At 42.5% G+C, this 27721-nt stretch overlaps 1 protein-coding gene across 1 annotated transcript; it reads left to right on the top strand.

The window, feature by feature from the left end:
• Positions 1–5558: 5558 nt before the first annotated feature.
• slc22a17 (solute carrier family 22 member 17) lies at positions 5559–26857 on the top strand. The gene is made up of 10 exons (XM_034212026.1): positions 5559–6045; positions 7298–7836; positions 14982–15085; positions 16323–16477; positions 16660–16825; positions 17418–17542; positions 18431–18536; positions 18747–18970; positions 19864–19975; positions 20810–26857. Exons 2-10 carry the CDS (start codon positions 7363–7365, stop codon positions 21084–21086), a joined length of 1743 nt encoding a protein of 580 aa, XP_034067917.1. The 5' UTR covers positions 5559–6045; positions 7298–7362; the 3' UTR covers positions 21087–26857.
• The last annotated feature ends 864 nt before the right edge of the window (positions 26858–27721 follow it).

The following is a 27721-nucleotide window of genomic DNA, read 5'->3' on the forward strand; positions in this document are numbered from 1 at the left end:
GCTTGTATAAAATGTCTTTTATATCTGCAAGTCCCTTGTATTGAAAAAACTGACAAATTATACTATTTTCACATGACAAATATATACAAAAATTATGACAAAATATGCCTTTTATTGAAGCACATTCATTGCTTCCCCAAACAACCTTTGAAATCTTTATTACATTGCACTGAACCTTTAACAACAGTTCTTTCTCATAGAAAATGTTGTGATATAACCTTAATATCTCATTATCCTGCATCAGGCAACATACGTGCACCTGCCACATTATTTACCGTAAGTTGTCTAGCCACAGAAACGGACGTCATGCCATGGACCGTTGTTCCCCCGCGGTTTCCCTTTGTGGGATGGGCAACATTTCGACACAGAGAGGACAGAGACGCGGAGCGCAGAGATAGTATCAGTGTTTGGGGCTGCCAGGGCCTTCCTGTGGCTGTGATGGCAGGGAAGGGACACAGAGATAGGAGATGCAGAGGATGGGGTGGGGGCAACCAGCCAGACATTTGGCTTTTTTTCTTTCAATCTTTGCCCAAAGCAATAGTTAGTTGATCTATTTTCAACACTGTTAGATAACAGCATGGGAATCCTTTGCATTTACCAAGATTTATGACCAAATGACCTATCGTTCTTTCTGTAATAATAACAAGAAAGAAGCTTAAACAATAATTTTTAGTATCTGATCCTAGCTTTATTTTATTATCGGTGACAACTAATACCAATTGAGGCAATATGGATAGGTTTATGTCTCTTTTATACAAATGTTTCCCTTTAAAAAAATGAAAACTTAAGTGATTTTACTCAAATACAATACTTTTTTGATGCTACTTTGTACTTGCACCACATTTATTGCACTTTTGATCCCATTACATTTGTTTCACAGCTTAATTTGCTATTGACTTTAAGATCAACTTTATTATTAGAAATGTTTATTATCTTTGTTGTCATAGGTAAGGTTACCCAAAAGTTTAACTCAATTGTTAATAATATCCTCAAGATTAGCATCACCTTGACAACTCTTAATGTTAATAAATCAGTATTAATGTTCCAATAATTTATGAAAAATATATCTCTTTCAATGTGGACACTTTTCAAATGACTGTTACTCTTGAATACATCATGTTGCTACTACTCGTGTGTATATATAAAATGTTCTAACTCACCAAACTGAACAGATAATAATGACATACTTCAATCCGCCCACACTGTTAACTGTGCCAGTTTATTAATCCAAAACGTACTTAAACTAATCACATACCGTCCACGAGTGTTTCATTAAAGTTTACATTAATTTACTTTCGGTAAAGTGGGAAGCCTAGACAACTATAGGCCCATAGCATTAGCCAGCATATTGTCAAAAGTCCTAGAAAGAATTCTGCTGGACAGATTAGATGACTTTATTATTATACGCCTTAAAGGAAATTGTCAACAAATATAGAGGTAATAACTCATCAGTTCTTATGTGTTTCATTGATGCTTCTAAAGCCTTTGATCGTGTTAATCATAGGAAGTTATTTGTTAAACTGAGTCAAAGAGGGGTGCCCAAATACATTGTGAGAATTCTGGTCTACTGGTATGGTCTGGTACATCATTATCAATGCGCAGGTCACTGCATTGGTACAAACTCATCTATACCGCTATGCTTGGACTGCTGCCCCTCTACATATCCACTTACATATCACACAAACAGTACAGCTATAGACTAAGATCTCAACATTACATCACTCTGTCCGTCCCCTCAGTACGCACGGTGCTTGGGAAAAAAGCCATATCATACTCTGCCCCCTCGACCTGGAACACACTTCAGCAGGAACTTAAGCTGACAACTTTGATACCCATCACGGATTTTAAACTCATTTTAAAAAAGCTGGAGAAATCATCTGTGGGTGTTTGTACCTGCTATATCTGACTGCTGTATATGGATTTTAATGACTACTTTTTTACGATGTTGTATTTTAGTGTTGCCTCTGTGTTTAGTGTCCTGTCTGTCTGTAACTTTGTGTGGTAGTGTTACCACTGACAGGTCTCTCTTGAAAATGAGACCTTGTGTCTCAATGAGATCTACACCTGTATAAATAAAGGCTAAATAAAAAAATTAATTAAAAAAATGGCCACCAGACTATGCAAGTCAAATGGGGCAATAGGGTCTCAGCCCCATTTGGGGTTAGCAATGGTGTCAGACAAGGTGGAATTATGTCCCCAGTTCTTTTTAACCTCTATATTGATGATCTGTCCAAGCGACTGAGAGCCTGTAATACTGGATGCATGATTGGTAGTACTCTAGTGAACCATATTATGTATGCAGATGATCTTGTTGTGCTGAGTCCATCTAGCGCTGGTCTTCAGCAGCTTCTTGCTGTTTGTTCTGTGTATGGTGTGGAACATGACATCAAATACAACGCCAGTAAGAGTGCTGTCATGATCTTTAGAATCAAAGAGGATAAATGTCTGAAATTTCCTGATTTTAAATTGTCTGATATTAATCTTAGTGTCTGTAATACATTTAAATATCTTGGACACTTTATTACAGAACAAATGACAGATATTTATAGGCAATGCCGCATGATGTATGCACAAGCAAACATTCTCTTACGTAAGTTTGGTGCATGTACAGATGGAGTGAAGATGTCTCTGTTCAGAGCATATTGCACACCGCTCTATACGGCACATTTGTGGTCAAACTACAGAAAAGCAAGTTTACGGAAACTTCAAGTAGCTTATAAGGATACCATGAGAATATTACTGAAGAGACCTCGATGGTCTGGTGCAAGTGAAATGTTTGTGGCTGCAGGAGTCAATACTCTACAAGCTGTTTTAAGAAATCTTATGTATAAATGTATTTGCCGGCTTAATGACTGTGATAATGAAATCCTCTTGGCCTTATCGAACATAAGGTTTAGTACTACACGCTACCAATCGCAGCTGTGGAGACATTGGTATAGTTGTCTCTTTGTAGGACACTCATTTAAATTATTCTTAAACTATGAATTCTTTTTATGCTGTGTATGTAATTTATTATATGTAATGTCTTGTCTTTTATCTATGTCTTGTCTTTTATCTGGACCCTGAGTCTGTAATAAAGTTTTCATTCATTCATTCATTCATTCATTACTATTTATAACACAGTGCAGATCTGCATGGACAATCAGTGTCATTAAAAGTGCAAGCTACAAACAATGATTGCTCAAAAGCATTTGAAAATACCACTAAAAGAAGAAAAAGTTGGACTTAATTTCCATATGAGTGGACCTCAAATCTGCTGTATATAAATCTGATCATAATTGTCATGATAGGAAGACAGCATAGGGTAGATGGAGCATTATTTTTAGAGTGGTGGTTGCATGTTATCATTGGATAGAGCACTATACTGCCAAATATTTGATTATGTATTCATTTGTGTTATTATAAAGAGTTAAGAACATTTACAGAGGACATGTGTAGAGCAGCACACAATGACTTCTTGTGTGTCCTTGTCTGTTGAAATGTCCCGCAGTCGTGTGGGGTAATCTGTGGTCCCAGGACTGCGACATCTCCACAGAGTGAAGAAAGACCGTATTTCACCTAATCCCTACCGCGTTACTCAACAGCAGCAGCCCATATGAAGCCCACCACAACCCCAGAGAAGAGCTCCAATCTCACTGCTCCTGTCCATTAAAGGTTTTTTATTGCAGTAGATAAGAAAGTAATCAGAATTGTCTCCACAGAAACTGAATATTAACGTACAAGCTGCACAATATTCAGTCCTAATATGGGAAACAAACTCTTTACCTCTGTTTCAGCACTTCCGCTGTACAGCTCTGCGGTCAGATGCCTGGCGTTCTCAGCTTCAGGCTCCAACCACACCTCCAAAAAACTTTCCATAAACAACATAACACAACATAATCAAATAAAAAGAAAGAATCCTGCAATTACAGAGTTTGCAGTAAACATGGGTGCATTATGAGACAATTGGCCACTGATATGGAAAAGGCCCTTTGCTACACATAAGCAAGAGACACTGACTTTGCATTAATTTTGCCTGTTTTTGTAGTTGTCTTGTGTCTCTTTGTAGTCAACGTGAGACTATTTGTAGTCATTTTGAGTTCTAGGTCTTTAAGTGGTAAAACACTTTTCATAGTTGTTTGCGATATTTAATTGTGTCATTGCAGCATTTTTGAGTGTTTTTGTAGTTGTTTTGGTCTCTTTCAAAGTACCTTTGTCTCTTCCCAGTCCTTTTACATGTATTCATGGTCATTTTGAGTCTCTTCCTGGTCAGTATGTGTCTCTTTGAGTGACATGTTCTAGGTGAAGGCCCTATACACTTTGGGCCCCTGGGTCTGTGCCAGTTCAGTAACCCATCCATGAGTGTACAGGGCTTTTCAAGGCATGTTTGTCCCATCGAGGGTAATTTATCTATTTTTATACCTTGGCCCTTTTTATTTTTTGCAAGAATCTTTTAAATTATCAATTTTTAGACTCATGATGACCTACAACATTCAGATTTACAGCAATGTGTGTGTTGTCTGATATAATCAAAGCCTTACACTATTGGCTGCTGCAACATGAGTGAAACAAACTGGCTTAGTGCCATTAAGTGTAGCTTAGCGGTCATTACCAAATGGTTGGCTCACACCAGCGCCAGCGGTCATGTCTTTGTTCATGAAATAGGATGTTATTACTGTAAATTCAAGGACCATCAATAATATCTCAAACTATAGAGAACAAATGTGACATTTCTCACCTATAAGAATGACATTTTGATTATTTCATTTCATGAGAAAGATCAAACCCATATCAGCCTGGACCATGGAGGTGAGGTGTCTGGTGTTGGTCTGTGATTTATGGCTCCACCATGCGGCAGGAGCATAGAAGTAGGCCTTCTGCAGAGATATTTTATAAATGACAGATATCTCACTCAACCCATGCATCTGTGTACTTCTTCTGCTGTCCAAATACAATCCCAATGTTTGATGTTTATTCTTAGACTGGTGCAAAATCTCGAGTTAGTGTCTATAGCTAATATAAGTGTACACAAAATTATTATTGCAAATACTTTTAGTTTCTCTATGCACTTTTGAATTTGATCAAGAGCGGTTCTGTGTTTTTGTCATGCAATTTGTTTTAAACTAAATAAAAAATGCCATACAGACAAGGGTTGCCTCTCTAAACCTCTTTGCTGCCAACACTAGTTTTACAAATTGATTGAATATTCATATGAAATAAGAGGATAGTTAGCTGAATGTACATGGTGGTTTGGTTAGAGTATGTAATACCTACAATAAGTAATTCTGCATGTTATCCTTTTTTACCTAAGTCTGTTATAATATAGCACTCAGACTCTTTTTTGTTTTATACCTTTTTTATCATAAGAATGTAGTTAAATGTTTCCCTGTTTTAATGCATTGCTTTAAATAAACATATACCATCATAGAGACGAAAATGGTCAGGGACTTACATTGACCATTTTGATCTCGATGGTCAATAAATACATGAACAGATGAAGCAGGATTTGTTGCAGAGTGAAACAGCAGCTCATAATAAAGGATCTTCGGCAGCAGGGAGACGAGGCGACGTCGCTCTGCCGGTTTTAGCCGAGTGGGGTCGAAGTGTCCCGCCAGCTGCTGGTCTCTATAAACAGGCTTCTCCCAATGCAGCTCTCCACCCGCTCTTTGTCCGCGACCGGCTGACCGACGAAACGTTCCCCTTTAAGATGATGTCGGAAACAATTATGCCTTATTTAATTATTTTCTGTAATCTCGACAGGCAGAACAAATGGACTAAGCAGCAGCGTTGAAAAGCAGCGACGTTGAGAGAACAGTAGCATCATCTCATGTGAAAGTGGCTAACAGGAGTCCGGTGTCCTTGCGTGTGTCAAAGGCAGCAGCGGTGCTTATTGGAGGCTACGACACTTCTCCGGGACGGACATGTATTTCCATATAACAGACAAGACGGAGGAGACTCGGTGAATGCGGTGAAAGTACTCCCCCTTTACCCCGCAATGTGTTGGACGCTTGGAAGAGACCACTGGCAGTAGCATTTTGGCTCACATTTGACAACACTTCAAAAGGGGTAAGTAACAGTATGCGTGTGTTCTTAAGCCACGCAGTCACTGTATGCGTTTGGAGCAGGTGTTAGTCTTTATCAATGCTGGTTCGAGTCCGCTCCACTCCTTACAATTTTCATTTAATACTCCTCACACTGCCGCTGTCTCTTTATTGTTAGTAGCTACTTCACAGAGGCCAGCCAGCCCCTGGGTGTTAATTCCCCCCACGTCCCTTGTCACCCCCTCGTGTAAAAGTTCTTATGTAACCCATTGGGATTCCTTTTTTTGTTTGTGTGGAAACTAAGACTTCCTGGCCCTGTGCAAGGCAACAACACTGGCTGTTAGAGGAGCTCCATGTGCACCGACAGAGGAAAGCACAGGCTGTTCACATTCCTGCCCTCAACCGGGAACACTGCTGTAATACAGAGAGGCAAGGGCTCCCTCTTCCCTGAAAACACCCATCACTTCAGGGGTTTTCTCTAACCACAAATCTTTTTAACTATACATGTGCATTTCTGTCTCTTTATGTTCCCATAAAGGCTACTGACTGTTATAGCAACACTTGTCAGCACAAATGAACTTTGATTTCTTAACAAGCATACAACCAATATCTAGAGTTTTAGAAGCATAAAACACCACTGGGTCTGAAATAGGGCTACTGCAAACATTACATGTATTTATCCATAATTGTTTTGGCCTACAAATCATCATTTATCATCTGAGCTCTTTTATCTATTCTGAAATTGGGTCACATGTGGTTACATGAGAAGTGTTCAGGTATGATCTCATAACCCTAGTGGTGAATTTACTCTCTGTTGATGGACAGAATTGGATTAAATAAACAACCTCCTCCTGTGTGGTACAGTGTGCTTCTGTTCAGTAGAAAAGTTTGGACAGATATTTGCTCAGTATTTAAAATAGTGTAGTCTCACTGTGAAAGGACCCAGTGTGTCCCCTCTTACTCTGCAAGTGTGGGCCAAAATGCTGTGTTCCTGTGAACTTTCACATCAGTGTCACTCCTCAAGTGACGTGCAACACGTGGTCCAGTAGACACACCCTAGCATTTTAGTAATGCCATTATGTCAAATAAATAATCAGATTTTAAATACTGGAAGTAAGCATGATACCGGGACACTATGGAAGTAGCTAAATGGAATTCAGCCATCATTCATTTACTATTTTCTTGTAGCTTTTTACTATGTTTTGAATGTTTTTATAATCTTGTTAAATATTCTGTTTAAACTATAAAATAATCCTGTGTTCTTCTTCTTTCCACAGTTTTCCACGTCTCTCTACCTGGGAACCAACCGTGGTCACAACATCCTCCCTGTTAAACACCAACAATGACTTCCCCAGACTCTCCCCCTCTTGTCTCCCCATCCCCATGCCCTGCTCCTCCTCCATCCCTCCCCTCCTCCCCTCCTCCTTCCTCCCCAGCCCCGTCTTCCTCCTCCCTCCCCCCCCCGCCCTCCCTGCCTCCCACGGGTGAGGTGATGGTGCTGGCTCTGGGCAGGAAGAAGCAGCGAGTCCTGATAGCTCTCTCCATCCTGCCCAACCTCTTCCTGGCCTTCCTGCTGTCTTCCGACCCCCTCATCACCCTCTCCTCGCCCCACCACTGCCACCTGCCGGGGCCCTTACCGTCTCCCGAGGTGCTGAACGCCTCCCTGCCCTGGGAGAAAGGGGGGAGACCTGGGGAGAGCGGGGGCCTGTCTCACTGTAAGCAGTACCTCAACGGCAGCCAGTCAGCGGTGGTGGACTGCGAGGCCGGATGGGACTACAACGTCACGGAAGGACTGAGGAACAACATCGTCACTGAGGTAAGCTCCTAAACCCTCTCATTACAATCCTAGCATAGTTTATTGTTTTGCCTTTCTGTGGGGGGGGGGGCAACATGTTGTTTATGTATGAACTAAGGTCTTTAAAATGATGAAACGGTAGTTATCCACAGGAGGGTCTTGCTGAGCATGCAGCTTCCTTTTTTGCAATGCCCTGCTAAATATAAGCTGCACATTTTTCGGATTAGTCGGACAAAAAGTCTTATGCTGGTGGTTTGTACAGTAGATCCTTGAGCCTTTAATTGCTTTTGTAAGGTTTCTATGGGGACATGAGTTGTTGTGAAAACTCTTTCCTTAAAAAAAGGCCAATGTCAGAGATTTGGGAGATCCCTGATGCCATTTCCCTAAACAAAGCTGCTGTTTGCTGCAGGAACTGATGTGTGTAGTACCTGCGTGTGAGGTAGTCAGACTGTTTTCAGAAATGAATCCCAGGACAGGATGATGCTGTTGTTCCAAACACATCCCTGCTACACAACAGAATTACACATGATTGGTCAGCTTCTCACTTCGAGACTCGCTGCGTTATCTGCTAATCGGAAAACACCTGAGTATCTGACTAACCTTTTGGCACCTTTCGAGAAAGTTGTGAAACCACGTTGAAGAATGCCCGGTGACTCATTCAGAAATGTTTGTTTTCACCTACGTCACTGTGTCAAACTGAACAGGCCCTGAGAGATAGATTTGACAGATTTCTGAAGTTTTTCTTTAATATATTTTACTAAGTAAGAACAATTCCTTCTCATAACCAGTTAACCATTGAGAGTAAGGAAAGAAAGAAAGTGTATTTAAAGTGGACCTATTATGCTATATTGGAAACATATATTGTAGGGCCATACCTATACAAAACATGTCTGTGAAGTTTTTTGCTTAAAATACCAAACAGGTCACCCATTATTGCCATGCCTCATACTGCTCATACCCCTCTTTTGCAGCCCGGTTAGGCCCAATCCCAAACCACGCCCTACACCCTACCCCTACACATTACCCCTCCGTTTGCGCGTTCGCGCGGAGGGTCCGCCACTTTAAGTGCTGTTTCCAAACCAACGAGTGTGGAGCGGTGTGGAGGGGTAGTGGGCTATCAAGCCCTCAAACAGCGAGTCTGCATCGGTGCTGACTTGAGACCGGTCTCTACCTGACCGGTCTCAACGCTGTGTGTGTCTGTCAGGAAACATGCTGTTTACAAGTAGTTCCAGCAAACATCCACTGATAAATTGCGATGTTAACAACCTCATGATAACCTCATATGTTTTAACTTAGGATCAAACACAATTAAAGATGTTTGGAGTTTTATTTGAGCTATTAATTTACATTTTTTGTCAAAGAGATGCTGATTTTAAACCATTGTTACATACAGTTATGGCATTAACTGTTTCTGCCGGAGAGAGGGAAGGCCGTCCCAAAGCTTGCCACTGTATTTACTCCATTCATCTGACAGGAGGGAGCTTCGTTGAGTGTGTAGGGGTAGGGTGTAGGGCGTGGTTTGGGATTGGGCCTTAGAGAAACGCGGATTTGGGTCCTTAGCTTGAAGAAAAAAAAAGAGGAGGCGGAGATAATGCCTGATCAGAATTCTAGCGGAGATAAAGTTAAATTCTGCTGTGATAAAACACCATCCTATTCTAAACCACATCAAAGATTATTTCTGAAACAGTATGGAGCTCAAATGCTTTTTCTCTTGCGGGTTTATCACAAGGTGAGTTGCTTTTTTTAATTTCCTGCTTTTTAAACACGTGCTCTACAGTACAGGTTAGCTCTGAGTGTTAGCGAGGCTTGCTAATGTAAACAAAGACGAGATTACGTCCAAAACACGTCGGGCATTGTTTCTGACAGCAACTTTCTGTGGGTCCGCCGTCGATTTGACGTCATATCGGCAGCAAATCTGTATCGCTCGTTGTACCCCCGTTTTTAAAAGATTTGGGTACGGAGGAAAAGAGTGAGGGTTTTATTTTCTGATGCTGCGTTTTTCACATATGCATGCATACAAATGTGCATTTTGCATGACAGGTCCCCTTTAAATGAATGAACACCAAGGTTGATCTTAATCTTAAAGGTCATGCTTCGGAATATGATTTGCATCAGTTTTGTACTTTATAAACCAAAACATATACAAATATAAAAAAAGAGTGGTACATAGAAATGTCTCGCTTGTGGCCATACTTTTGTTTCTTTGAAATGTAACTTAGTTCAAGCAACTCTTCTCCACCTTAAACCACCTCCTCAAACCCCAAAGTCCTCTCCACTCCGACTCCACTGAGAAGCAGTGTAGCAACTTCGCCGCCTTCTTCACAAACAAAGTTGACACCATCCGCTCCATCCTCTCTAGCCCCTCTGCACCTCCAGTTCCAACTGCTGACCCACAGCTTGGGACAACCCAGCCTCTTCGCTGTTTCACGGACATCTCTCAGCGAGAGGTTGAGGGCATCGTTAGGAGGATGAAGCCCTCCACCTGTGTCCTGGACCCCCTTCCGTCAGCTCTTGTGAAATTGTACATCTGTACCATGATCCCCATGATCACTAAGATAGTAAACCTCTCTCTCCAGGCTGGCCATGTCCCCTCTGCCCTAAAAACCGCTGTCATCAAACCTCGTCTCAAAAAACCCTCCCTTGACCCGGGAGTCCTGGCCAACTACAGAACCATTTCCAACCTTCCTTTTCTATCAAAGGTGCTGGAAAAACTAGTTTCTGCTCAGCTCCAGGACCACCTAAACTTCAACAACCTATTTGAGAAGTTTCAGTCTGGTTTCCGCTCAGGCCACAGCACAGAAACTGCCCTGGTCAGGGTCACCAACGACCTGCTGATGTCGGCTGATGCTGGCTCTCCCTCTCTCCTCATCCTCCTCGATCTCACTGCAGATTTCGACACCGTCGATCACGGCATCCTCCTCCATCGTCTGCACTCCACCATCGGATTCTCTGACTCTCCCCTTGATTGGTTCAGATCATACCTCACCGGGAGAACAGAGTACGTCTCCTTGGGCGAGGCAGAGTTGGGTACCCACAACGTCACCTGTGGTATCCCTCAAGGATCAGTTCTCGGCCCCACCCTTTTCACACTCTACATTCTCCCCCTTGGCTCTATCATCAGCCGACATGGAGTATCATTCCATTGTTACGCTGATGACACCCAACTGTACCTCAGGATCAACCCTACCTCCTCTGCAGACCTGCCTTCACCCACATTCACTGCCTGCCTGGAGGAGATTCAGGCGTGGATGAAGCAGAACTTCCTGAAACTCAACAGCTCCAAGACCGAAGCCATTATAGTTGGCACCCCACACCAGGTTCGGTCATCCACCATCACCTTCTCCGGCCAGGACATTACCCTCTCCTCAATAGTCACCAACCTGGGTGGGAAAATGGATGCCCATCTGACCTTTGAGGCTCACATTAAACAGCTGTGCAAGAACTCCTTTTACCACCTCAGGAACATCGCCAAACTCCGCCCCACACTCACTCTGTCTGACGCCGAAAAGCTGGTCCACGCCTTTGTCTCCTCCAGGCTGGACTACTGCAATGCACTCCTCATCGGGATCCCTAACAAAAGCATCCAGAAGCTGCAATACATTCAGAACAGCGCTGCTAGGATCCTGATGAGGGTGCGCAAATACGATTACATCACCCCCATCCTTAAAGCACTACACTGGCTCTCCGTGGAACTGAGGATCGAATACAAGGTCTCCGTCCTCACCCACCAGTGTGCCCATGGAACTGCCCCTCCCTACCTCAAGGAACTCCTCATCCCCCATACCTCCTTGCGGACCACCCGCTCCAGCAACTCCAACTTCCTCAAACCCCCCAGGACTAAGCTCCGTACTATGGGAGACCGGGCCTTCTGCTCGGCTGCACCCAGTCTGTGGAATGCTCTCCCCGACCACACGAGAGCACCACAGACCGTGGAGGCTTTTACAAAAGGCCTCAAAACCCATATTTTCAGTAGAGCCTATGCCTAGACCTTTTTACCACCATTTTATTTTATTTTTATTTCTATTGTTTATTTAAATATTTTATTGCTTTTTATTAATTCTACCGTGCTATGTAATGTTTATTTATACTGTTCATGCTCACTGCTTGTAGCACTTTGGGATTTGAAATCAAATATGAAGTGCTTTAAATAAGACAACTATAATAATAATGGGTTTCATTTATAAACAGCAGAACAATGTTGAAGATAAGCTACAGTGGAAGAGTAAATATTTGTTACTATGTAATTATCTTAGCTTTGAATCACATTTTGTCCCCTAAAACACAGGAATTTCTACAGGTTAGAATGATAACCCTGTATCAACAATTGTATATCGTATAATCATTATAGATTTAGGTCTGGCTGTTGATGAAAGCTGGTTCATGCTGTTTAACTTAATAAAAGAAACCAGCTTCTGTGTACATGTATTATAATTATCCTTACATGTAGACAATGTTATAAACACAGCAAGTACATTCTGTGTTGATGCATTAAAGTGTCACTTTGTACACTGCTTGTTTAACTTGCAATGGATGGGAGTAAACATGCATTTACCCCATAGCTTTATTCAATAGCAGAACCCTTGACTTGCTCTTGTTAATGTCAACAGAGCCACTGGGGCAGGTCACCGAGTGGAAACTGTGTCTGTTTATATTTCTGGTGCCTTCTGATGTGGGAACCACACCCAGGCCTATAGTCCGTGGTATTAGGGCAGTTTGCTGGTAATCCACCCACAGCACTGCAGCAAGCTGAGGAGACGTACACACTGCCAAGGGAGGCATTGAGCAGGATAAAGTGTGCACATGCATTCTTATAGACACATGGAAAATTACAAGCTTACAGTCTCGTCCTCCCCTTGTATTACATACTGAGCGGGACATGGACACTGTTCTATTTTGTCTCTTAAATCAGGGTTAGTTCCTAAATTATTTCCGCTGTCATGATGATCTGTTCCGCCGTGCTGAGCTGGCAGTCTCTGAGCAGGAAGCAGGAGGCGCTCTGATCAGCTGCTCCTCCACCACAATCAATACATACTGTGTCACTGAACGAGAGGCATCTCCACTTAACATTCCCGTGCTGGATCCACGGCTAATGCACAGACACTTCCTCAACGTCATCGTTACGGTTCGGAAGAATGATGATAATGTTCCCTGAGGTTATTAATATGTCAACCCTCAATAGCTACATCTTTGATATTTCTTGGTGTTAACTTATATGCCCATTTGGAATCACTTAGCAAATCAATAAGCGGGACTGCATTAATGGCAGCGTTTTAATGGAAAACTCATATCAGGTTTAACACAACTCCTTCTCAATTGATTTTTTTCCAATACATTTACTATATTATATTCAGAATTTTTAATTGGAATCCCAGAAGGTGCATTATTTACTTAAAGCTATAATATTTAGCAAAAAACTATTCTGATTTAAGTATTGTTTTTTGCCGAAATTTCCAAACCTAAAAATGTTATTACGCAGTTTAAAGAAAGACATCTGTTTATATAATATTTAAAAAAAAATCTACTTTTAGAATAATAGTTCAAACATTCCCTTTTTTATATAATCACAATCAGATGGGTTTTGCAAAGTGTTAAGTCCTAAAAGCACAGCAAAATGATATAATCATAAGATTTGTCTTGGTATAAAGCTAAACAGTTATACTAAACGGGCTTTAACGTTTTGATACAAATCTGTTCTTGTCCAGAGTCTGACTAATGATAAATTGAGTGGAAAAGTACAACCAAACGTGAGTTGGCAAAGTCTCAGTTGAGCTTATCTCCCAGCCAAGGCGAGGCCCAGTGAGAAATGTTAAAGGGTGACTTGGTTGCAGGTTTCCTCCCAGAGCATCGAAGCCTGAGCGTCATCTGTAGAACCGGACTGAGGAGCTCACCAACCTGTTTGTTTGCATTTCACCTCCTCCTGTTGTCCTCAGCAGTCCTCCCTGTGAGCACAAAGCTTTGTTTTGCTGCCCTTTACCCGCCCGGTGTGCACTGTAGTGGCTCCGAGCCTCAGCAGTACGACCGCTGATATTATGTGACAGGCTTTTATGTTTCTGTGCACGGGCTCCGATTATGTAAGGCCTTTTTACGACCAGCCCTCTGCTCCCCTCTCTACATCATTAAAATGATTTGCTCTCAGTGGATGCAGACATTAGCAGAGCTCAGCTGTTAATGCAAATCAGTGAGTCGGCTTAATGTGATTACAGCTTTTTTCTTTACACATTTTCTGACTTCTAATGTAGAAGCAGTACAGTCACACAGTTAATGCATGTGACACTACTATTACTACTGCCAGTACTACTATTAATTATACAAGTAATACCATTTTCTGAATACAAAGTCATATTTTAGTTAAGTATTCCTTTGTTATCATTTTACTTTTACTGCATTATTCTCTCAGCCTTTTGCAATTTAAGTGTACTCATAAATATTTAACAAAACAAAGCTGAATAAGTGTTATTTGTAATTCTCTTGTTCTATCTCTGTGAAGTTATTGAATAATAATAATAACTTATTATGTTGATTAAATTAAAGCCTTGTGCTGCGTTGCCTTTTGAATCTAAGTAATTCATTAAGTTGATTTGATTTTCCAAAGGCATATTTCTTCACGAGTAACGAGTCAAGTTAACAATAAATGTGAATGCTCAGTGGTGTTATACATTTTGTCTTAAGGCTATAAAAGATGCAGATAAGAAGGTGACGCATTACAAACTCTCTTTGTGAGCAAAGAGCTTCTACTTGTCTTTGTGTTTTCTTCAGAACTCATACACCACAGTCGTGTTTTGAGGTGGAAAGTTGTGATCTTTATATTTTTGATCTTCAAAACACTTTTGTTTTACAGTTTTAATACTTTATCAAAAGTGTGTGGATAATTCAATGAGTTACGGTCATTCAGTTATACTTTCTCAATCAATGATTTGCTTTTGTTCCGTTTTCTGTCATTGTAACAGACAAACATTGGTTTTGTCTTTTACTCTTTACACTCAATACATTCCTGATAAATACAAATCAGTAATGTTAGTATAATTCCCATGTTTTGTAAGGAAAATAATATGCGCGGTGATGTTTTCCTCATGACTTGAAGTTCTCTAACATGTATGCTGTTGTGCTAACCTGAGCAGATCATCTAACAGATCTGTCTCCTGTGTGTGTGTGTGTGTGCTGTCCAGTGGGATCTGGTGTGTGGTCAGTACTGGCTGGTCCCAGTGGAGGAGGTGTGCTTCATCCTGGGCATCCTGACAGGCTGTCTGGGCCTGGGCTATGCCGCTGACAGGTAACGAACGCACGCACACACACACACACACACACACAAATATAGCTCGTTCTGCAGACATCTGCGCTTTTAAATCACTTTGTTCCTTAATCTATAGTCTCTTGTCTTTATGTTGCAGTTTCACTAACACACACACACACACACACACACACACACACACCAAAGTCCAGTCTGCAGATGGTATCCTGCAGATGAAAGCAAGATAGCTTTCGTACCAAGAAGCCCAGATGTCATTTTCTAAAGCCGCTTCCATCTATTATATAAGACATACATTTGTGCAAGATGAACTAAAGAATGTATCTCAATCACGATTTACTACACATAGGCATGAGTTAGGGCCTTTATGAAAGTGAAATGCTTTATAATGCTATCTTTTCAGGCATAGTGCACGGCTGTCTGCATTAGGCACAGCCTCTGATAATTGTCATAATGGCTCCAGCCTGTGCCTGTTGTGTTGTCAGATTGAAAATCACAGAGGGCAAGCAGTAGTTTTTAGGGGGAATTGTGAGGGAGATGATGCCAGTTTAATCAGCTAACAGCCTTCATCTATTTGCTGACCAATTGAGCCTAGTGTCTGTTTGTTAAGACTGGTGAATTAATGCTGCCTCCTGGTACAAAGGAGAACAGGGGGCAGTGCTAATCTGCAGGCTGGATACAAAATGCTGCACCTGCATGGCAAAATGGCTAATCATCACATTTACTTATCAGCAAGTGAGCTGAGGTGAAAAATGCCTTTTTTTATTTTCTTGTGATCGCAACATCTCTTTTGCTAAGTTTTAGGTAATATCACATTTAAGGTTGTCTGCAAGTTTTCATCTTAGGCTTTAAATCCGGCCTTAAAATTGTATTAAGTAAAAAATGATAGGCTGTCCATCATATATACATTCAGGAATGTGGTAGAAAGGCTAATGGTTCAGTTCTAACTGTGTTTCTTATCTATTATATTCACAGTAGACTGTTGTCCTATTTTCTGTTCTCCACGCTCTTGCTGTTAATATTTATTTTATGTGAAGTGTTTTTGCTCTTGCATAATCAGGACTTACAAGATAATTTTTTGCTGTTGCAAGTCTCGGTTTAAATGTTTTTACCTTGATTTAGATTTAACTGTCTTTGTTAATCCTTTTAGTTTTATGACAATTACTTAATAGTTTTTTGAAAATATATATCAACAATATGCCAATTTCATTAATGAATAAGTTGTTGATGTTTTTGTTAAATGTGTGTCCTTTCCCTGCAGGCTAGGCCGGTCTAAGACTCTGCTGGCCTCTCTGACCCTGTCGGTGGTGTTCGGGGTGCTGGTGTGTGTCGCTCCGAGCCCCCCCATCTTCATCGTCATGCGTTTCTGTTTGGCGGCAGCTAGTGCTGGAGTCTACCTCATTCTGTACATCACACGTGAGTATTTCAACATTTAAAGCACAGTTTGTTTTAGTGTAAATGTACAAACAAGCAAGATTAAAAGTATGTCATTAGTTGAGAAAAACGCTATATAGCTTTCCACCTACAGCTATGTTGTTTACCATGTTAATTATGATGAACCTAAATGAGTCAGTAATGATGTTGTGTGTGCCCTTCAGGTCTGGAGCTGTGTGAGCCGTCTCTCAGGCTGCTGGTCACCATGCTGGCCGGGCTGATGACTGTTGCTGGAGAGCTGCTGCTGCTGGCCGTGGCTCTGGGCTGCCAGTCCTGGAGGGGCCTGCTGGGGGCCGGCGCCGCCCCCCTCACACTCTTCCTCAGTTACGGGTACTGCTTATCTGTTTAAAAAAATATCCATGTAGGATTATTTGTTTGTAAGCTTCCTGTGAAATGTTCAGTTTTAGCTCTTTTATTCCATCCAGTACGTAATCAGTACTTGCCTTTCATATTTAGATGTTCCTCTTTTCTGTGTACTTCTATATGGACACATGTTTTATTTCCCTGTGAAACTGGGGGGACAGGAGAGTGAAGGAACCTGATAGTCTTTTGATAAAGTGTCCTGATGCCAGCTGTCTGGCCGAACGCTCTGTAGGACCGTATTGATTCCAATGCCCTCGTCACACTGAAGCTTTCAGTTCATGTCAGAATGCATTAGGGCCACTTTGTTTATGTTCCCCGGTCCCTAGGACTTCTGTAACAAGATTAGCCTCCATTGCCGTTTCAAAGCAAAATTAATAAAGATTAAAGTATGATTACTAGCAGTGGATTACAGATTTAGAAATAAAGCTGGAGGAATTCTGCTAATGTGCGACCTACATTTGTTTTTCATGAAGCAAGACGCACATTTGGTTATAAGTGCTGGTGAAAGCTCAGCAAAGATCAAAGACTGAGCCGAACATATGTTTTGTCTCTTCTGCAGCATTCCTGGGGTGTTCCCTGAGTCTCCTCGCTGGCTCCTTCTGTCAGAGAGATCTGCAGACATGAACTCCTTCACTGAGAGGAGAAACTCCAACAGGGACCTGAGGGATGACGAGAGCTTCACAGGTGTGTTTGTGTGTGCAGAGAGTTTAGATTCTTACTGTCCTCCACAAAAAGAGAGCAGCTCACATTTTCCTGCATCAATGCTGGGTTTAGTTTATGAAGTCTGCATTATTTATTATTTATGGGTTACTTGATGCAGTGCATTTCAAAACATGATGACCTATCACACACAGCACTACCCCGAGCAGGTAATGATGCTCAATTATAATTCATGATTTATTAAAGAGCCATGCAATTAGAATAAGGCATGATGCCGTGCATAGATAATGATATGGTGGATATCCACTGTGCCACTATAAGATACATTTGGTGACGTTGATTTGACCTTCATTTGTTGCGGCTCCCCATAGATCACACTGCTATATAAGTAGAAATAATGACAATTGATGTAAAAGTACCTATAAAGTAATATATTTAAATATTTTCTACTTGTTGTATTATTTCAAAACTATACAATAATTTATAAAAACTATAACCTATAATCAACAATGCTGTGCTCAATGTAACACTTTCATCACCGCACATTAATCTAAATATGTATTACTCTGCATATTGTAAAAATCAGTCAATACATCCATGCATTTCCAAAGGAAATTTATTGCTGAAACTCCGAACAAAGTATATTCTTGGAATCTCGTATAAATATTTTTTTATTGCAGAAATATTACGATATTGGTTAACATCAAGTGTTACCATAGCATACATGTTCATTCTCTGGCTATTGAACAAACTCTATTTGACAAATAGACATTGGAACATTGATTTGTCCTCTTGTACATGTTTCTTAGACATAAATAAACACTGACAGTGAGCTATTGATTAAAAGAGAATCCAGGTCAGGTCATCATTCTCTGTCTGTTGTTGTAAATTACTCCTGTTTTAATGCTGCAGAGCTGGACTCAGAGCCGGCCCCCTCCTCACGCCCCCACCTGTCCTACCCCGAGCTCTTCCACAGCAGGAACATCTGGAAGAACATGTGTGTGCTGGGCTTCACCTCGTAAGTCATCCCACACTCGTGACAGTAATTTAGCACCTCTGCAGTTTCCACTTTAGTTTGCGCTGCACTTTTATTAACAGGAACTGGTTGCTGCTGCAGTCTCATGTTTCATCCTCATAGTGTCTTGACTGATTATTACCACTTTTCTATAAATAACTTCTAATGAACAATGACTGCTTACTCTTTGTTTCTCCTTCCTTCCTCCTTCAGTTTCATCTCTCACGGCATCAGTCACTGCTACAGCTCTTTCCGTGGAGACGTCAGAGGCACGGCCCCCAGCTTCTACTGGACGTACCTGCTGTCGGTGTGCGCGGGGGGGGGGGCCTGGCTGCTGCTCTGGGCCACGGTAGACCGGTTCGGTCGCCGTGGCATCCTGCTCCTCGCCATGACAATGACGGGGCTGGCCTCTTTGATCCTCCTGGGACTCATGGAGTGTAAGCAGGCTTTAGTTGCAGGATATTGTTTTTGCCAAGTAAACCTGGAGAGGGATGAAGAAATCTATTGATAGTCTTTACGACACCATGATACTTAACTGTCATTTTTCTTGCATCCCAGCAGCTCAAGGACAAATATTTAAGAAAGCAACAAGGGAACATATTTTTTCCACGATGGCTCGTATTTAATTTCAGGATTGACTGGTGCACAAAAGAGTGTCCAGTCTATCCTGGGTCTCACTTATGTGATGCTAACCATTCATATTAGCTGTTCAGGAAAGGGTGACAAATTGACTCACAAGTCACCTCTGTTGTTGTAGAGACATTATGTGAGGCTTGTTTGAGGATTACATGTTTTATTTCCTCTAACTGGAATGAAGGTCAAAGTTAGCTTAATAGATGATTAACCACCATAGTTATGTGTTAAGTTAATCATGCAATATGAAACGGATCCAAAGCAAACCGGTCAGATCTGTTCATGGAAAATTATGTTCCAGGTGCCTTTGTCTTTCCCCAGCATGATGTCCAAACACTCTCACACAGTTGCCTGAGTCTCAGTCTCCTCCTTGTGGCTGAACATGAGTATGACACCCAGTTTATGTAGGACACTGCAGTGGCAGCAATGTCAAAGCTGTGTCAGGTGCTGAGCTTTAATCATGCATCAAACGTTGGGGGGGGGCGAAGCACTGGGTGGTGGTGTGTTTCAGGTCACCTCTTTTCACTGCTTTCTGTGTCTACTGTTAATTACAGTAGTCTGGAAGCTGTAGAGAAATGACTCAGAGTACTACATCACTTCAAATCAACAGGGCAGCATGATATATCTTCAGAAAGGCTGCAGTTCATTATGGTAGTCCACAGTAACTGATGCTTGTCCCTCCTCCTCCTCCCTTTAGATCTCAGTGAGACGGCCATCACAGTCTTCTCAGTGCTGGGTCTCTTCTCCTCCCAGGCCACCGCCTCCCTCTGCATCCTCTTCACTGCAGAGATCATGCCCACCGTCATCAGGTAACACATCAACACTGATTTTAAAAGCTACAACTCTCCTCGTTATTATGTTTTGTACAAATATATTGAGATGTGAAAAATGAGCCTGCTCAGCTACTGAAATGAAGGACATGAAAAATGCAGTACATTTCCATCAACGTATCTATAAGTAATGAAGAGACGCTTTTAGATATCTGAGAAATGTCTTAATTGACAGGGGTCACTGAACATTTCTGACAGCTTAGCTCATTATATTTTGGAGCTGAAGGAAACGCCTGATGGGGGGGGGGTTTATGGTAGTTTACTCTGTAAAACCTGATATTTCTTAAACACATCTTATTAAGCCATATTTGAATAGTTCAATATGCATATTTGAATATTTATATCCTTCTTATGTCTGTCTGCCAAATATGAGGTTACAGCTAGGATGTGGTTAGCTTAGCCTAGCATAAACAGAGGAAACGGCTAGCCTAGCGTTGTCCAAAGGTAAAGACATGCTTAAACTCAAGTTTTGAATGGTCTCAAGAAACAAACAAGAATAATCAGCTTCATATTTATAGAACAACATCTAACTGTTAGTAATCGTAAACAAGTGCATTTCCAAAAATATGGAACTATTCTTTTAAAATGATACACAATCAATAGGTAAACGATATAAAGATTAAACTTTGTAAAAAAAAAAGTTTAGGCTCTAGAAGAAAACAATCCACTTGAATTCTTCTTTTTGTACACCGAACAGCAGCAATACAGAAATGAAAGGAGAATTTTGTCCTCGATAAGTGGAGAGTGAACAATAAAAATATAATCAGTACAGATGGTAACCCTGAAGTTGTCTCTGTGTGTGTGTGTGTGCAGGGGCAGTGGTGTGGGCATAGTGCTGGCTCTGGGCTGCGTGGGCCGCCTCAGCTCCCCGCTCATGGACCTGAGGAACCACTACGGGTACTTCCTTCACCACGTGGTCTACTCCTCCCTGGCCCTGCTGGCCGTGCTGTCCATCCTGCTGCTGCCCGAGAGCAAGAGGAAGCCTCTGCCGCAGACGCTGGGCGACGGGGAGCAGTACCGGCGCCCCCCGCTAGGCAGGAGGAGGAGGGACAACGTGCCGCTGCTATCCACGCCCAACCCAGAGACCTAACACACTCCTGAAAAAGAGTCGGATGGATTCAAATCACCCACTCTGCAGCTAGAACATTCACATCCATCATGCAGAGGAGGAGAGCTGCACAGATGATTGGACAATGAGGGACGGTGATCAGACTCTAAGCTTCCTAACATATCATCCTCAAGTCATTCCAGGCGGTTGGGTCGAGCTGCCATTTCTTCTTCACCATTCTCCTCTTCCTGCCATTCACATGTGTAGATCTAACAGCGACACATGCAGGGAGTCTCCATCCTCATCTCCATGTGCACACCAGCATACACTGCTGCATCTGTGCGTCTGTCGTAGAGATGTTAGCTGCTTGATACGGCACACCAGACCAGAGGGGGCCCGGAGAGTAGTCGGCAAATTATTCCTAGCATTTGACGTAGAGCGTTTTTTGTGGTGTTTGATGTGTACGACAACAGGAGAAGTGCTCGGAGGTGTGCAAAATCAAAGCAGAGTCAGCTTTGTGTACTTTCCTGTGACACCTGTGGTAAAATGCTCCCATGTGGAAAAACTCTCCCATGTGGCACTCCCAACAGGGGTGGACCGCTATTCTCCAACATATGTTGTTTGAGTGTTGGTGCCTTGTAAATACTCTAGACCTAGTTTCTTTAACTTGTAGGGCATCTGAGTTACATTAAAGCAGATCCTGTAGCTGGAAACTGTACAGTACGCTGTACAGTGAAGAAGCGGTGCAGAGCACTTTGAATTTTTATTTTAAAGATGGTGGTTAACTTGAGCAAAATCTTCAAATTTAAGGGACAGTTGTACAAACCAATCAGTTTTGGAATGAGGGTGGTGGTGGTGAAGTCCATAGGGACTTGGCTTGGCAACTGGAAGGTCACCAGTTCAAGTCCTGGAAAGACCAAGTGCTACCGAGGTGTCCCTGAGCAAGGCACCGTTCCCTACGCTGCTCCCCGGGCGCCGTACATAATGGCAACCCACTGCTCCTAACACTAGGATGGGTCAAATGCAGAGAAACATAATGACAATAAGTTGAATCTTCAATCTTTTTCAATAAATCTATTACGTTACCATTGACTGTTAGCAGGCTCAATGTCGAGTCAAGGCAACATAATAAAGGAGACGGTAGCCGAAGTAATCAAAAAAAGAATTTAATTATAATTACCACCATGGTTGAACAAAGGAAATATAAAGTAATGACAGACAAGAACACATACTGCACAGACAGGATCAGCCCCAGACAAAGGGGAAGGCAGAATACTTATACATGAGGTAATGACGAGACAAGACATACCTGGGTTAATTACAAATGGGTACACCTGGAGGGGAAACGATAAGGACTACAAAACCATCACAGGAAACTACAGCTAGACATGACGCATCACACTAGGAGCGCCTGATCAGGGCACAAACGCATAACACCCCCACACCCAACTTTATGTCCATAACCCCAAGGCGAAATGAGGGAATAAACATAAACAGAAGAAGGAAACAAGAAACAATAATACTGTCAGCACAATAAAAAATACGAATTGTACTAACAGCACCGGTATGGACGGCCATAACCCCCACACCACCCCATGGATAAATAGCACCCACCCCCCGACTACAGCCGTGATAGCGCGTCAGCCAACACATTGTCCTTGCCCTTGACGTGAACCACGTCAACATCAAAGGCCTGCAGGAAAAGGCTCCAGCGCATTAGCCGCTGGTTCGAATTCCGCATCCTGCCTATAAAGACCAACGGGTTGTGGTCGGTGTATATTTTAATCGGTACCTGGGATGAACCGACATACACTCTCGAAATGGGAGAGAGCCAAAATCAAGGCCAATGCCTCCTTTTCAATTGTCGAATAGCGCCGCTGGTGTATATTAAACTTTTTAGAAAAATACGACACCGGATGTTCTATACCCCCGTCATCGTCCTGCAGAAGCACCGCGCCTGCGCCCAGCTCACTAGCATCCACAGCCAACTTGAAAGGCTTTGTGAACACAGGCGCTGCGAGGACAGGAGCACTGACCAAGATGGACTTTAATTGCTGAAACGCAAAAGTGCACCTAGGCGTCCACTGAAATGGACTGAAATGGGATCTTCGGGCTCAAGAGATCCGTGAGGGGAGAAGCTACCGCTGAGAAATTCCTGCAAAAACCCCTATAATACCCCGTCATCCCCAGAAAACACCGGAGGTCCCGATGTGTAGCAGGCTCTGGAAAGCCAAGTATCGCCTCCACCTTGGAGTGGACAGGGCGGACCTCCCCCCGCCCCACTACCTTGCCAAGATAGGTGACGGTCGTCCTGCCAAACTCGCACTTGGCCAGGTTTAGGGTCAAGTTTGCCTGACCAAGCCGGTCAAAAACTTCCCGCAAACTAACCATGTGCCCCTCCCAATCGTCAGAATAGATGACGAGGTCATCGAGGTAGGCCTCACAATTAGGTACGCCTGACAGCACACGATTCACCATCCTCTATATTACCGTATATTGCAGGAAACTGTCAGGTGTCACGAACGCAGAAATTAGTTTAGCGCGATCCGTAAGTGGCACCTGCCAGTATCCTTTCAGCAAATCCAGCTTGGTTACATAAGACGCACTCCCCTCCCTGTCGACACAGTCCTCCATTCTGGGCAATGGAAAACTATCAGGCCTAGTTACGTTATTTACCTGGCGAAAATCCGTACAAAACCTATCTGTCTTGTCTGACTTATCAACCAATAAGCACGGCGAGCTCCATGGGCTGAAACTGGGCTCAGCGATATTGTTAGTGAGCATGTATTCCACCGTTTTCTGTAACCGCGCCCGCTTATATGGATTCACGCGATACGCGTGCTGTTTAATGGGTAATGCCTCCGCCACATCGATGTCATGTTGTAATACATTAGTGCGCGAAGGAATATCGGAGAACAGCTCACAATGAGACCCAACCAAACCCCTGATATCATCTCGCTGCGTTGTTGATAAATGGCCAAGATGACAGTCAAGAGTGATCAATGACTCAGTGTTTGTCAACCGTCCCTCCACGACCGCCTTGGATGGAATAATGACGTCATCTTCCAGTTCTCCAACCCCCTCTGAAAAACAAAGACTGTCATTACTCTCATCAATGCTAGATGGGGCCAACATACAAACTGACACCGGCACAGTGGACACACTCGCAGAGGGAACAACAATACTGTCAATAGGATTCACCAGAGGCTCCCTCACATAATATGGCTTAATCATATTAACATGACACAAGCGAGTCTTCCGCCCACGATCCGGTGTCTCGATCAGGTAGTCCAAATCCCCTACTTTCTCTCTAACCAGGTACGGCCCACTAAACCGTGCTTGTAAGCTGGAGCCTGGGACAGGCAACAACACTAAAACCCTCTCCCCTGGCACAAACATTCTATCCCGAGCCTTCCTGTCATACCAGCCCTTCATCCTCCCCTGTGTGTCACTCAGATTTGTCCTCGCTAGTTCACATGCCCTCTTCAGCTTCTCCCTAAAGCCACAGACATAGTCTAACAGGTTCTTCGGCTCGCTCTCCCCCAACCACTTCTCCCTCAGCAGCTTAAGCGGCCCCCTAACCGAATGCGCAAATACCAGCTCTGCAGGACTCAGCTGCTCGAATTTAAACTCTAGTTCCATCTTCCTCAGCAAAACCTGGTTCTCCGAAACCGGGTCACATGTGACTACCTCCTCCTCCTCAGGTTTGCCCACAGAGCACTCCATAACCTCCTTGGCGGTCAAAGCCTCCACCAGCGCTAACCGCTGCTGCTGCTTTTTCATGCTCGGGGCAAGCCTGACACCGTAATAATCTGCTATCCCCGATAATTCCTCCCTAGTGCACAAGCCCAACAAGTTGACCGTTGGCCTAGCCACAAAATCACATACCTTCACAGGCATACCTGCCCTAGTACCCGTCGCACCGGGGGAGGAAGAAACTAAAGAACCAACCCCGCTTCCACCAGCATATACGACCAACCAATTAACATATACACAAAAAAAAAAAAAAAAAACGGCTTCACCCTACACGTCTGTACAGTCTGTTCTTAATAACTCTGGCCACCGCTCCCCTACCGCTATACACTAAATAGAGAAGAGCACCGGTATGACCTTCTGAAGCATCCACACTCAAAATTATTCGCAAGAGATTAACAACTGTCGTGTGTTTTATAAAAAAAAAAAACCTAAAGCCCATCCCTTAAACGTTTCCATCCCTCACTATCAGACCCCCTATATAACTAACTAGCTGACATACGCCGGCCTAGGAGGAGCCTGACAGGGTCTTCCTACTACCCCGACCAGCATAGAAAATGGTCCAGCTGCCCTAGCTGGATGAAAACGCTCCTTATTGGAGAATTATTTACCAAGAGGGTATAAAACATGGGCCACACACACGACACTGTCAACCATAATTCAAAGTGTGGACTAAGCTCAGCGGCCACCACCAAATTCCTGCTCAAATCAGTTTGGCACAAGCCCCCATATTACGTTACCATTGACTGTTAGCAGGCTCAATGTCGAGTCAAGGCAACATAATAAAGGAGACGGTAGCCGAAGTAATCAAAAAAAGAATTTAATTAATAATTACCACCATGGTTGAACAAAGGAAATATAAAGTAATGACAGACAAGAACACATACTGCACAGACAGGATCAGCCCCAGACAAAGGGGAAAGCAGAATACTTATACATGAGGTAATGACGAGACAAGACACACATGGGTTAATTACAAATGGGTACACCTGGAGGGGAAACGATAAGGACTACAAAACCATCACAGGAAACTACAGCTAGACATGACACATCACACTAGGAGTGCCTGATCAGGGCACAAACACATAACAAAAAAGGCCTTAAAACAGAAAAGAGTTCAAACTGTGTAAACCAATTCTTTGGTCTGGCCTGGAGCCAGCAATATGTATGTCTTATTTATGTTGTTATTAATCTTAATCAGTAAATTATCCAGAGTCCTAGCATTTTTAAGTATTAAGCTAAAGATTTTTAAATTGGGTTGGCTGCAAACTGTCACAACATTCCTCTCTGCATGTCCGGGAGCACTGCAGGGCGTTTTTCTGTATTTCCTCAGAAGCTAACAGTTATTTAATAACTCTCTAGATGACCAGCTGTAAAAGAATAGACGGGTATGAACAGTAGAAGTTTAAATATGACTTCTATAACCAGGCACATATATTGTATGTCAGCACTAAAATGTGTACGTTTTGAAAGAGGTCATCGGTTATCTTGCCTGAATGTTTATCGATGCTGGAGAAAGGGCCCGGTGATTATGCTCAATGGGAGCTGAAGAGGGCCCTAGAGCTCCAAATGAACCCCCGACTCCTCAACCACGCACCGAGGAAATACTTTCCCTTATGGCTTTTTTATTTTTGAGTGTGCTGGCTGATGTTCCACATGGTTACATCATGACGGAGAATTACCAAAGCATGGCCATTTTAGTGCTTCACAAAAATATCCCAATGTATGCTTGTGTTCTTGGGTAATTATTTTTCTGGGTGTGTGATTTTTAAGAGGAAGCGGGAGTCATTTGGACTCTGACGTAAAGGATTTACTAAAATAATTATGAAGGACACTTTAGCTGATGGCTTCTTCCTCCGTCAGCCTTATGTAAATGTTCTTCCCCTCTTTGTATGTTGCACTCAAAGTCCTAACATGTATACACTGATAATTATTATCACTATGTTTTACTTGACTCGAGTAGTATTATGTCTGACACCACTGATGACCTGTTAAATTATGAGTGTTATGCAGTTAACTATATAACCTGATTTAATGTCAAATAAAATTGGTTGAATAAACGACATGTGCATTTTTTTAGTAATACCAATATATGTGTGAAGTTGTGCCACTGTATAAAAACGAATCAACTGACATTATTTCCAGTTCATTAGTCTTGTGTGTGCTATTTCCCCTGCTTGATCTTGACTCTTCCCACTAGGCACTGATCAGGTGAGCTGTCCCCTCCAGGTGTAAGGGGGCGTGGCCTGGGGAACAAAGGGGAAGGGAATTGTTTTGGAGGGAGTTTTGAGACCGAGAGGGAAGCCTGACAGTGAATTAAGAAGAGTAGAGCTCTTTAGTATGTATGGTGTGAACTCTGTACAAGTGAGCTCTGAGGACAATGAGGACTGATCAGCAAACCCTCCTCTCGGCTGCTGGTGAGTTCCATTTATTTATTGATTTATTTTGCAATGCTCCGTTTTCCTGCTGGCCTAACCACTAATTAATGATATAAGAAAAAAGTGTGTCAGGTCACTGATCACGTTAATGAAGTGTGCTAGAAGACAGTACCTGTTGAAACCACAAGATGGAGACATGCAACAGGCTCAATACTTGAGTAAGAGTAGAAGTACCAGAGTGCACGAGTACTCGGTTACAAGTAAAAATCCTGCAATCAAGATGTTACTCGAGTAAAAGCACGAAAGTATTAGCATTCAAATATACTTAAAGTACTAACTATGCAGATTGGCCCATTTCAGAATAATATATATGATCTGTTCTGAGTATAATGATTGATGCATTAAACTAAAGTGTTAAAACAGAAGACTCTGCTTAGGGATTCAGAGTGTAGATTAATTTACAACAGCTGAACATGTAAAAACACATTTTTCAGAATTGATTGGAAAATAAAAGTTAGAAAGTAAGCAGTGGTTGACAAAGGACTC

Source organism: Gymnodraco acuticeps, unplaced genomic scaffold (genome assembly GCF_902827175.1).
Source record: "Gymnodraco acuticeps unplaced genomic scaffold, fGymAcu1.1, whole genome shotgun sequence".
Classification (NCBI taxonomy): domain Eukaryota; kingdom Metazoa; phylum Chordata; class Actinopteri; order Perciformes; family Bathydraconidae; genus Gymnodraco; species Gymnodraco acuticeps.

Coding starts and splice junctions, on each gene's coding strand:
- slc22a17 (XM_034212026.1), top strand. CDS start 7,363: ATGACTTCCCCAGACTCTCCCCCTCTTGTCTCCCCATCCCCATGCCCT. Junction 15,086..16,322: donor CTGGGCTATGCCGCTGACAG/GTAACGAACGCA, acceptor CTTTCCCTGCAG/GCTAGGCCGGTCTAAGACTC. Junction 18,537..18,746: donor TGTGTGCTGGGCTTCACCTC/GTAAGTCATCCC, acceptor TTCCTCCTTCAG/TTTCATCTCTCACGGCATCA.